General features: G+C 39.6%; 1 protein-coding gene across 2 annotated transcripts in view; it reads left to right on the top strand.

Annotated features, from left to right (window-relative positions):
* PLIN3 (perilipin 3) overlaps nt 1–12,004 on the top strand; it is a 35,592-nt gene extending 23,588 nt beyond the window's left edge. Inside the window, exons 3-9 of one of the 2 annotated variants that reach the window (XM_074308427.1) lie at nt 1,599–1,678; nt 3,810–4,005; nt 4,485–4,567; nt 6,919–7,282; nt 8,745–8,944; nt 9,453–9,575; nt 11,065–12,004. In XM_074308427.1, coding sequence (XP_074164528.1) covers nt 1,616–1,678; nt 3,810–4,005; nt 4,485–4,567; nt 6,919–7,282; nt 8,745–8,944; nt 9,453–9,575; nt 11,065–11,430 — 1,395 coding nt within the window. In that variant the 5' untranslated portion in view covers nt 1,599–1,615 and the 3' untranslated portion in view covers nt 11,431–12,004. The remainder of the gene's footprint in view (nt 1–1,598; nt 1,679–3,809; nt 4,006–4,484; nt 4,568–6,918; nt 7,283–8,744; nt 8,945–9,452; nt 9,576–11,064) is intronic. The other variant, XM_074308438.1, reaches the window with a different exon arrangement.
* Nucleotides 12,005–12,744: the final 740 nt, after the last annotated feature.

Below are 12,744 nucleotides of genomic sequence, written 5' to 3'. Positions count from 1 at the left end.
TATAGATGTACACTTTTTTGTCCTTTGTATCTAATCTGTTCCACTGATCGACCGGTCTATTTCTTAGCCAATACCAAATGGTTTTGGTGACTGCTGCTATATAATATAGCTTTAGATCCGGATTTGACTTTTGAATATGGAAAGTGGAAGGATGAGTCTGGGAGAATAATAATTGAGAAATAGCCCCTTCTTTACTGCCTTGGGAGTGCTGGAAGGAATCCCTTTGAAACTAAGGTGGCTCTGGATCCCTCTGTTATTGAACATGAGACAAAATTGAACTCAGGTCCCCTGACTCCAGATTTTGATGACAGTTGTTTTGGCTTGTGATTGAGAATTTCTGGGCCAACAGCCAAGTGATGGTTAGATATGAGTCAAAACTTGGGCATTACCTCAGTATTTAATTTGTGATCTCTACCTCCACCATTCCCAAGCCCTCAAGAATGCAGATTATAATCCACCCAAGCCTGCCTTTTAATCTTTCTCTTTCCCCGCTTCACAACCTTGTCATCCCCTGTTCTTAGTGTACAACCTGCTAACCTGTTATGTTACATTTTACCACCTTCTTATAGTTGACCCTTCTGCAGCCTTATGTAGTACCAGCTGTATAAGTAATTGTAGATCAGATCAGCCCCAGCTGTGCCAGCTTTGAAACAATGGAATCAAAGGCAGAGGCCAAATTCTGATACCTGGTAACTAGAAATGAATGGGTGGCAGTTGAAAGCACTTTTAAGAGAGCATTCCTGTTCTTAATTCATTCTTGTCTAGAAAGGACCCTTTGAGAGAAGGCTCAGGCTGTGCATTTTATGTTCTAAGGGAATGTTCAGATTTAATAAATATAAATACACAAATATCTACTTTGGTTATATGGAGGGCCAGATAGCTTATCGTGGATTGGTACCTAGGAAAAAGACAGTGTGGGACAAGGGTAAGGGGCAAGTCTCTCCTAATATCTGAACCTGTGCCTTGAGGCTAAAGAAAAATTTCCACCTGGAAAACAGATCATATATCATGGGGCAGAATGGGGAGACAGAAGCATCAAATGCCATTTTCATCCAGCCATACACAGAGTCACACCCTTCTCTGGACCATCGTTCATATCCTGCTGATTTTTGGTCAAGTGACCCTGGACAGCGTGTCCCCTTTTCTTGTTTTGTGTCATCTACTTTATGGGATGGGTTGTAAGAATCCAATGGAAATATATTGGTTTTGTGATAAAGGTGACTTGGAAGGGAAAGTTGTTCACTTTGGCTCCTTTTTGGGTTGGCTTGGAAAGCTAACTTGTTAAGCTGTGTCCACCCACTTTGAAGGAAAACACTTTATCGGGTTTATCATCATCTCAATGTTTCTAGAAGTCTTTCTAAGTCAGCCCTTGGAATATTCAAGAACCATAGTAGTAACGTCTGCCCTAGTTGTGCCCTAGCTAGCTCTTAAGCTAATGAAGTCAGGTTTAGCTGGAGTTGAATGATAGCTACCTGTTTCTAGGGCAAAGGATAGAAGTAGTCTTGGCTGGGCTGACCTCTGCCCAGTTTCTACGTGGTGTTGAACTTTAGCTCGATGAGAGATTTGTGAGGCAACAACTGTTCCTCTTTGACTTCTAGTGCCTTCTGCCTTGAAGATGTCTTCCAGTGAAATTGAGACGGGAGCCAACATCCCAGCCGCTGAAGAGCCGATGCAGCAGGTATGACCCTCCCATGAGCCAGGTACAAGGTGGTAGCAACCTGAGTTGGTGACACTTCCAGACTGGAAGCATCAAGGGTGAGAGAGAGGGGAGATTGCTTCTATTTCCAGATGTGTTTGATTGGGTACCTGGACCCAGAACCAGGGAGTAAAAGGAACTGTGGCTTAAGTGGCTGGGCTAGAATAGGAGACCCAAGTACAAAGCTTAAATGGGCTGTTTATATTCTGTGGGACTTTAGTCAATCACTCCTTTTTCACTCTGTCTCCACCCCATCTGTAAAATCTTATCTCACAGGTTTGTTGTAGAGAAAGCTTCATAAACCTTAAGGCAGCATAAGCATGTAGATGATAGACTGTGTAACAGGTTAGCTTTCCCTGGTCTCCAGTCTGCTTTAGGTGACAGTGTTGGGAATGGAAATTAGGAAATTTATTCCCTAAAGTATAATTGAGCTACTTTGATTTTCCGTGGGGAGGAGGGAATAATCCTGTTATATATTCAGCAAGGGATGGCTTGAAACTAAAAAAAAGCTGTTCTCTAAGGTATCTGGGTGTCACAGAATATCCTGCCAATATCACATATTATTGTCAAGCACTTATTTATTATGTGCTAAGTGTGGAGGACACAAAAGAAATGCCAAAAAACAAAAACTTGATCTTCAAGGAGCTTATATTCTAATGGGAAATACAACATATAAATAGGTACATATAAGAAGGAAAGTAAATTTTAGATGGAATTCTTAAAGGAACCAAGATGAGTAAGAAAGAAGCATTGCAAGGAAAGGACAATCAGAAGTGATGGGAGATATCCTATCAACCTGGCCAATCTAGCTAGATGGATCTGAGCACCACAACTAGAAAGAATCTCGATCTGAGTTGAAATCTAAGCTCAGATACTTACTAGCTGTGTGACCGTAGACAAATTGTTTAAGCTCTGTCTGCTTCAGTTTTTTTCAACCATAAAATGAGGATGATAATAATTGTATCTTCCCCCCCACCACACACACATACACAAAGTTATTGTGAGTATCAAAGGAGATAACTTTTGTAAAGTTTTTTATACTTTACAAATGTATTGTACCCATGTGTTGTTCAATCATGTCTGACTTTCATGACATTCTGGATCACAGCTTTCCAATATTGTCCCTGAGTTTTCTTGGTAAAGATACTGGAGTGTTTTGCCATTTCCTTCTCCAGCTTATTTTACAGATAAAGAAACTGAAGCAAATAGTTAAGTGACTTCTCCAAGGTCACATAGTTTAGTAAATGTCTGAGGCCAGATTTGAAGCCAGCTTTACCTGACTCTAGGCCTAGAGTCTATCCATTGAGTCTGGTAGAGGCTTAATAAATGCTTTGTCCCTTCTTTTCCCAAATCATGTTAGCTGTGGGGGGGGGGGGGGGGGAAGAGTAGATTAGAGAAATAGACCAATCCTTGTTCTTGATGAGCTTTAACTTGGTAGAAAAATGCATTCAATAGTCTTAATTTCACAGTAATCCTCCCTTCCCCCTCATACAGTCTAAACAACCACTAAGAGGATCTGGTGAAAGAAGACTAAATGGAGTTAATTAGGAGAAATTTGGAAATAGCAAAAAGCTTTTGTGGCAGAAAAGGTCACTGGCCTTGACTTAGACACTGATCTTAACTTGGGACAATTTCCTTCTTTTTTCTTGCCAACATTCCTTCTTCTATTAAATGAGGGGTTTTGACCAAGATCCTTAGAGAGTTTGACTTTTTAGAGGGAGGCAAGTCTGGAAGGAAGAGCCTGACCTTTAAAAGAAACTTCAGCCATAGCAAAGCCCTTTCTGTTGGAAAGTTAAAGCAAAAGGTCTAGATGGCTGGGAGAAGGAACCTGCCCCCAGTTACATGGCTAGAAAGTATTTTCAGCAGGCTGTGAATCATGATAATATCTATAATGCTGTATTTTCTCTCTGCCTTCTCCTCCCTCCACTCTTCCTTTTCTTTTCCCTTCTCCATCTCCTCTTCTCCCTCCTTCTCTCTCCCCTTTGTCTCTTTAGTCTCTTTCTCTCTCCCTCCTTCCACAACCCCCTCACCAGCCTCTGTCTCTTTTCCTCTTCTTCCTATACTATGGTGCCTTGATTTACAGCCAGTTTGACCTTTCTGTTTTCTATGTCAGAGTGTAGTCAACAGAGTGGTCAGTATGCCGCTTGTGAGTTCCACCTGTGACATGGTGTCTGCCGCTTACGCATCCACCAAAGAAAACCACCCTTATGTCAAGTCTGTGTGTGGTCTTGCTGAGCAAGGAGCGAAGAGTCTCGCCGCAGCTGCTGCCAGTGGGGCTCAGCCGCTCCTGTCCAAACTAGAGCCTCAGAGTGAGTAATGGCCTCCAGGAGAGCTCATTAGAAATATTGCAACTTCCTCTTGGGAAACGGGAATCTACCCCTAATTCTGTTGTAATCTAACGGTTTTGAGTATTAGAGCATGTCAGCACGTCATTAACTAGAGTACTACAGTGACAACTACGGAACCTTAGTATTTAAGGGATCTGATTTGATTATGTTGAGGTCTGTGACATTCTATTCAACCTTCAAAGTTGCTTTGAAAAGGGGGAAAAACATTAACAGCCCAAGGTTAAACTGGGGATTCTCAGAACTTGGCTACCCTGGTGATTGGCTGGGACAGCTGGTGCTGAAAATGTCTTCAGAAGAAGTGCCTTGGCAGGGCCTAGGTTTTGAGGACCCAAGGTCACCTTTGTGCCAGGAAGAATCCAAGTGGGCCTTTGTAAGGAGCTTTTGGTGTCAGTGAAAATTTAATAGTAACATTGTGTTTCTCCCTTTTCTTCCTCTTCAAGTCGCATCAGCCAGCGAGTATGCTCATAAAGGACTAGACAGACTGGAAGAGAAATTGCCAATTCTTCAGCAGCCAAGTGATAAGGTAGATACATTTCCTTGCTTTTCTACCTTTCCTGGGCCAAAGCTGGGAGAGCTGGGTTCTAACTCAAACTCTGTCTTAAATCTAGAACTCAGATGGTACTTGAAGGCCTAACTTTGAAAGGAAAGCTTAAGTTACTCCCATTTGACAATGGATGAAAAGATCATTCAATAAAGATTTTTTATGTGCCCAGTAAAACTAGTTCAAGTGGTATGACACTATTCATAGAGCCCTTATCCTATTTTAAGCCCTCAGCACCTCTCACCTGGATTATTCCAAGTGTCTGTTCTCTCCCATCTGTCCTCTACACATCTGCCAAATATTTAAAAAACATCTAACATGTCATTCAAATTCCTCTGGCATTAATTTCCTAGACCTATATTTTCTATTCTCCTGTACACTTGAATTCAGGCTAACTACTGGGCCTCTTTGCTCCAAAGGCTGAAGGACATGACATTGTCTATTTCTGTGTCTGTGTACTGACCGTTCCCCTGTGCCTGGAATGCTGTTCTATATGGCCACTTTCTGTGAATTACTGGTTCTGTTTTCCCTCTCCCAATTCAACAAATATCTTTAAAAAAATTTTTTTATAATTTCAATTAAATTTTTCAATGATGAAGCATTTATTATTATTCTCCTTCCCATTTCACTGCCCTCCACTGTAAAGAAAGACAGAACCCTTGCTTCATAGAAACCCTATCAAGGAAACAAATTTCCAAGTTGGCCATGTGCAAAAAAATGCATTCCTTACTCTTAATCTTAACTTACCATCTCTATCATGAAGTGAACATTGTTCTTTATCAGTCATTTGGAATCATGAGTGATTTTTTACCTTTAACTTTGTTTACTATCTCCAAACATGTAGCTACAAATATTTGTTTACTATCCTGCTACAAATATTTCTGTGTTTACTCTGTAAACATCTAGCTACAAACATATGTTTACTATCTCTCTCTCTCTATTCATCTAGCTATAAATATTTCCTTCTCCCTTCCCTCCTTGTCCTCAAAGTAAAATGTAGCCTCCACAAGGACCAAATTGTATCTTTGTCTCTAGGCTCCTGTGCATATTAGTGCCTCCTGGGGACATGTTTTACTTAATTCATGTTCAGGTTTGGGATTCCTCCTCAGTGTTCCTAACTCCCAGTCGATATTTTCTGCTGTCATAGTGCTTTTCTAACCTTGATCAAAGCCTTTTTCTATCCTACAAGATAGGGTTATGCTAGATCAAGCAAAAACTAGTTGATGGAGGAGAGATGTATAACATTGAAAGCAGCCACTAGATGGCACAACAATGGTACAACTAATCAAGCTGGAGACAGTATATCCACCCAGCCAACATCCTGCAGATCCCTTTGAACAATAACTTCATATTTTACCTTTTAAAAAATGTCATGTTATTCTTAAAAAAATTTTAAATTTGATTTTAGTTCATTTAAATTCATTAAAATCTATTTTAAAATAGATTTTTAAACTATTGTCTATTTTTAGTGTCCCAGTTTTCCCACATCCCCTCCAATATTTATCATTATCTTTAGCTGTCATCTTAGCCAATCTGACAGATGTAAAGTGGCATCTCAGAGTTGTCTTAATTTGCATTTCTCTAATCAGTAGTAATTTAGAGCATTTGTATATGACTAGAAATAGCTTTAATTTCTTCATCTGAAAATTGTTCATATCCTTTAACCATTTATCAATTGGAGAGTGGCTTGTATTCCTATATATTTGAGTCAGTTCTCTAGATGTTTTAGAAATGAGGCATTTATCAGAACTCTTGTAAAAAAAAATTTTTTTCCCCCAGTAAACCCTTGCTTCCTCTAGGCAGAGCTCTATGCTATGTACTGAAGATGCAAATGAAAAAACAAGTAGTCTTGCTCTCAAGAGAGTTTACTTTCTAAGAGGGAATAAAGTGGCATGGATTTCAAGTGGAGGGATCCTGATAGCCCTTAATAGCATCAAGAGAGTATGGTAGGGCAGCTAGGTGATGCAGTGGATCGAGCACCAGTCCTGAAGTCAGGAGGACCTGAGTTCTGGCCTCAGACACTTAACACTTCCTAGTTGTGACCCTGGGCAAGTCACTTAACCCCAATTGCCTCATTAAACAGCAAAAAAAAAAAAAAGAGAGAGTATGGTAATGTATCTAATTCCTTTCTATTAATAAAACTATATCAGCTTCTGATAATAAGCCATTTGATAATATCAAGAATTTTGGTAGTAAGACATCTCTGATGTCTTTAGTAGTTGTGGATGCTGAGGAGACAGGAGCTATAGCCACTTAGTTGTCTTTACTTGAGCCTGGATAGTGGTGGAGGTGCTCTACATCAGGAATATTAAACTTTATGCTCTGCCTCATAGGTTATAGCTGATACTAAGGAACTTGTATCTTCCAAAGTGACTGGTGCCAAGGATGCAGTCTCCAATACGGTTTTGGGTGCCAAGGATGCAGTCTCCAATACAGTTTTAGGTGCCAAGGATGCAGTCTCCAGTACAGTTTTGGGTGCCAAGGATGCTGTGGCCACCAGAGTGACAGAGGCTGTCGATATGACCCGAGGAGCTGTCCAGAGTGGGGTCGACATAACCAAATCAATGGTGACCAGTAGTGTCAACACAGTTATGGGCTCCAAAGTAGGACAAATGGTCCTCAGTGGCATGGATACTGTGTTAGGAAAATCTGAAGAATGGGTTGACAACTACCTGCCCATGACAGATGAAGAACTAGGTAACAATTTTTTGTCCTCAGCTTGCTTTGAGAAGATCCTTTAGGAATTAAGTACCAAGTTGTAAAGTAGACTTTTTAAATTCATAAAACCCCTCTGGGTTTAGCTCACATTTCTCTCTCTTTACAGGTAAGAGCAGGCAGTTCTTTATTATGTTTCAACCACAGAAATTCAAGCAAATTCTTTACATTATGATCTCACAAGGCACATATTCCTGTATTACTATGATTATTTTTAAGGCACTGAGTAACATCATTTAATTACACTAGTATTTTTATCACTCTAATGCAGTCTCCAATTGCAAGAAAAATAGCATCAAAGTAATAGATATGAGATAACTTTTTCCTTCTCTATTTTATAGACAAGGAAACTGAAACATGAAGTGACTTGTGAAGTCCTAGGAGTCAGGATTCTCTTATATTTTTATCAATGCTCCCTTTTTTATGTAATTCTAAATTTAATTTCTAAATGTAATTCTCCCCTATGAAGACTAAAAAAATGCAATTCAGCAAAAATTAAAAGTAAATTTAATGGCAGTGTTATGTGTAACGTTCTACATATTTTTCCTCAACTCCCAGCTCTGGAAGAGAAAAAAGGAGCTGAAAAGTGTACCTTCTCATCTATTGATTATCATGCTCAAGAATAACTCACCCAACTCTTGTTACTATCCCAAGGGGACCATTCTGTATAACCTGACCTTACCAGATGTTAATGTTTTTGGGTTTTTTTTTTTTTGAGGTTGGGGTTAAGTGACTTGCCCAAGGTCACACAGCTAGGAAGTGTTAAGTGTCTGAGACCAGGTTTGAACTCGGGTCCTCCTGAATTCAAGGCTGGTGCTCTATCCACTTTGCCACCTAGCTGCCCCAGTTAATGTTTCTTAGTATGCATTGGCAGTGAGTCCTGTGTTCCTTAAGTCAGAAAATCTTGAAACTACAGCTCTGGTGGAGAAAGAAAACCCTATTTCCTCCCAACTCACACACAAGCCCTTTCACTTTTGGCTTTTTAGAATTGCTTGCTTCCAAGTAAGGTTTAGTTATGATCTCTTATGCAAAGGGAACTTCCTTTATTTTCTCATTTCACAACCTTTCACTATAAGACTTCCTATATCCTGAAATTACTCTTGATATTTTTAATTCCTGTTTGGGGGGTTTGCTTGTTTGGGGACACTTCTGTACCTGCATACAATTTCTTTGAGGGACTGTCTTTTTGTTATAACTGGCCCTGGTTGGATTCAATTGACCCTTTAAATGAATGTATAGAAATCTCTCCTCCTTTCAGCCCTCTTAATGGCTGGATGTATTCTGGCCTTATCCCAAGAGATGAGGAGGCTATTCTTTGCCTCTCATTAGGAGGTTTCTTCCATTAGATTGTGAGATTCTTGAGGACTGGAAGTCTTAGTACTATGCATGTTACCTCTCCTAATGTTGATTGATTAATGTTGAACTTCTTCCTTCTTCCCCACAGCTAAGATTGCTACCTCTCTAGAAGGATTTGACATGGCCTCTGTCCAGCAACAGAAGGAGCAACAAGGTTATTTCGTTCGCCTGGGCTCTCTGTCCTCCAAGCTCCACCAGCGGGCTTACCAACATTCCTTAGGTAAACTGAGGCAGACCAAGCAAAATACTCAAGAGGCCCTCCTACAGCTCTCTCAGGCCATCAGCTTGGTAAGGTTTTACTGTTCAGCCTAGGATCCAGACAGTAAGCATTAAGATGGATTTGATTCTGTAGGACATCTTTAATAATAATTTTAGTTAAATCCTACAAGAATAATTCTTTCATGTTGAAAAGACTATTCAATCAATCAATGAACCAAAAAAACATTTAAGTGCTTACTATATGCCAGGCATTATGTTAAGGCACTGGGGATAGGCAAAAAACAATTCCTGTCCTTCAAAGAACTTCTTGCCCATAATATAATTTTGTAGCACAGAAGCACTCCATGGCTTGTCTCCCAGATTGACAAAGTCCTCAGACCTAATCCCTATGTGTGAAGGAATTAATATTCTTTATCTTCCCAGCAAATTTCTTGGAGGTCATGTTGTGTTTTTCTAAGGTTCTTTAGGCTATTCAGATATATAAGATGTTCTCTCTGCTGATTACTCAATGGTTTTTCTCTCAGGAGTTTTTTCTTTATCATTCTCTCACCCCCTTCTCCTTCTCTCCCTTTTGCAGATTGAAACTGTAAAACAGGGTGGTGTTCAGAAATTGCTTGATGGCCAAGATAAACTTCATCAAATGTGGCTAAGCTGGAACCAGAAGGAACTTAAGGACTCTAGTGATGATGTTAAACCTGAGGTAAGATCACCCACAAGTTCTTGTTTTTGTTGAGTTTTGGTTGACTGATCCCATTTGGGGTTTTCTTGGCCATGGGTACTAGAATGATTTACCATTTCCTTTTCCAGCTCATTTTGTATAGGAGGAAACTGGGGCAAACAGGGATAAAGTCTTGTACTCAGCATCACCCAGCTACTAAGTGTGTAAAGCTGGGTTTGAATTCAGAGATAGGCCTTCTTGATCTTACTATATCCATTGGACTACCCACAAGAGCAGGTTCTTGATTCTTTTCTAGAAGCAGTGCTTTCCATTGTTCTTCACCCTCTTACTTTCCCCTTGTATCTGAAAATGAGCACCAGGAACTAGCATGAATTTACTAAGAACAAGTCACAGAAGCTAAGAATGACCCAAATTAAAAGAATCTTAAATCATCCAGCCTCTCATTTTACAGGTGAGGGAACTGAGATCTGATAAAATAACTCTGCATCCTTTTTTTAATAAACCTTCTGGACTGAAAAATCTAGATCACTCTTGCCTTAGTATCCAAAAGTCTAGATGCCTATAACAAGGTATTCTCACTGAGAAGGTGTAGTGACTAACATATATTTTAATATGTATGACATATATTACATTACTTGCCATCTAGGGGGGAGGGGTTCAGGGAAGGAGGGGAAAATTTGGAACACAAGGCTATGGAAGGATCAGTGTTGAAAAGGTATAGTGAAACTTAGAAGGCCAACTTTATTTTTTAATTCAAGCTTTTTATTTTCAAGACATAGGCATATTTCAACATTCACCCTTGCTAAACCTTGTGTTCCATACTTTTTCTCCCTCCTTCCCCCATCCTAGACAGCAAATAATCCAATATGTTAGACATGTGCAATTCTTCTATACATATTTCCACAATTATGCTGCACAAGAAAAATCAGATTAAAAAGAAAAAATAAGAAAAAAAAACAAAGTACAAGCAGACTACAACAAAAAAAGTGAAAATATTATGTTATGATCCAGAATCCTCTCACTGCTAGAGAAGTCTTTCTTAGTCACAGATCTAATAGTGACACTGTCCTGTCTTCAGTGTGTCCCTTGTTAATTTCTGAAGAAAGGTCAGATTCCTCTGCCTCCCTGGTTTTTCCTTTGTCCCAGAGATACTTAACCCAAAGTCTATCATCTCCATTTAAATAAAAAGAATTTCTGATTTATGATTTTAATATAATTACATCTTTATGTATTTTCAACCATGAGTCTAAGTTCATTAGATTTTCCCAGATTGCCCAAAAGATCCAGAACACTATGAAATATAAGAACCTCTGCCTTGTAATAATGATAAAAAAAGAAAATGCAGCAAAATCATAATATGTTTACATCTAATATTATGTATTATATAAGCTTTTCATATTTCTTTTGGGGGCCATGCTTAGCTTAGTGACTTCCACTTTAAATCAGTCCCCAAATCACTGGAAACAGCAAAGTTGATGGGCCAACCTTTCCCTCTCTTCCCTCTCTTCAGCAGGTTGAGTCTCATACTCTTACCATGTTCCGGGATGTCACCCAACAGCTTCAGGGTAACTGCTTACAGCTTGTATCCAGTATCCAAGGCCTTCCTAGCAACATCCAGGACAAAGTACAGCAGGCTCACGCCCAGATTGAAGAGCTTCGGGCCACCTTTTCAGGAGTCCAGTCCTTTCAGGACCTCTCCAGTACCGTCCTGGCCCAGAGTAAAGAGAGAGTCGGCAAAGCCCGAGAGTCCCTGGATGAGATGATTGAATACGTTGCTCACAACACACCCCTCACGTGGCTTGTGGGACCCTTTCTTCCATCTGGCCAGACCTCTACTGAGTCAGACAAAACTCCAGAGAAAATGGAGACCAACTAGAGACCCCAGCCATGGCACAGACAGGGAAGGATAGAATCTTTACCCAATTTCTGAGATTCTTTATCAGAAAGCTAGACTTGTGTTTTAAACCTAACTCTTGGCAAGTGGGGTTATGATATTCTCAGCTTAAAAAAACCTGCTGACCAGTGTAGCCTATAGTTCACCCCAGTCTTGATTCTAATTAATAAGTGAGAGGGGAAATAGACCTTCCCCTCACATCTCCAGGGTCTAGATTTGAACAGAAAGTAGAAGTGTAACCTTTCTAGACCTCATCCCTGAGTAACTGGGATGTTGTGTCTGAACTGAAACCAGTAATTCATGCTTGTCTTTCCATGAACCCGTCCCTACTTGTAGAAATTATACTTTACTAATTGAATCAGGTGGTATAGAGGCTAATAGACTAGTAATAACCCTTTCATAAATAGTAAGAGGTAAACTCCCTGGTTTTGGTGGGGAAGAAATGGGGAGACATAACATTTTTCTTTCTCTGCTCTACTCCTCCAAACAACATTGCAGATAAACTTTTTTTTGATACTAAACTTTATTGCCTCAAATAAATCTTACTTGCATTTAACAGTGTGTGTTTCTGAAAGGGAAATGTTAAATATTAAGTTAAAAAAACAGTAGTATCTGAATAAACAATTTATTTAGCAGTGCAGGCAGTTGCAAAACAAACTAGATTCAATGCTGTTGGTAGCCAACAAAGTCTTTGGTCTTCACCTGCTTCACATATAGTTTGGAGGGAATGAAAAGTAGGATGAAAGATTTAATTCAGGACTTTGTAAACTTTTTTCGTTTGTATCCCACCTCAAGTAAACAGTATATAAAATAGGTATGCCAATCAAACATTTGCTAATAATAAATCATAATTTCATGGACCTTACATTCAATTACAAGATCCCTATATGGGATCTCAGACTATAGTTTAAGAAGCTGGGGGTTAAAGCACTTGGTTTCTTGCTGGAGACAGTGAGGTAGGTTGAAGGGAATGGGAAAAATTGAGAGAATGAAAAAGGAGCTGTTATGTGACATTCAACTCTTGAGAAGAGCCAAACTCCGGTGACTTTGAGACTTAATTTCACAAAGTGGCAGATAAAGGCAAAATTGAGTAACAGTTCTAGCAAGTTAAGTCATTTTCTGTTTGATAGTTTCTTCTTCCTGTGCCCTTTTTTTATTTTGCATGTGTGTGTGTGTGATAATAAAGATTTACAGTGTTTGGGGCAGCTAGGTAGTGCAGTGGATAGAGCACCAGCTCTGAATTCAGGAGGGCCTGAGCTCTAATCTGTTCTCATTTGCAACACTTCCTAGCTGTGT

This window comes from Sminthopsis crassicaudata, chromosome 1 (assembly GCF_048593235.1).
Source record: "Sminthopsis crassicaudata isolate SCR6 chromosome 1, ASM4859323v1, whole genome shotgun sequence".
NCBI classification, from domain to species: domain Eukaryota; kingdom Metazoa; phylum Chordata; class Mammalia; order Dasyuromorphia; family Dasyuridae; genus Sminthopsis; species Sminthopsis crassicaudata.
The sequence above is the reverse complement of the archived record's forward strand: the minus strand, read 5'-3'. Positions and strand labels throughout refer to the sequence as shown.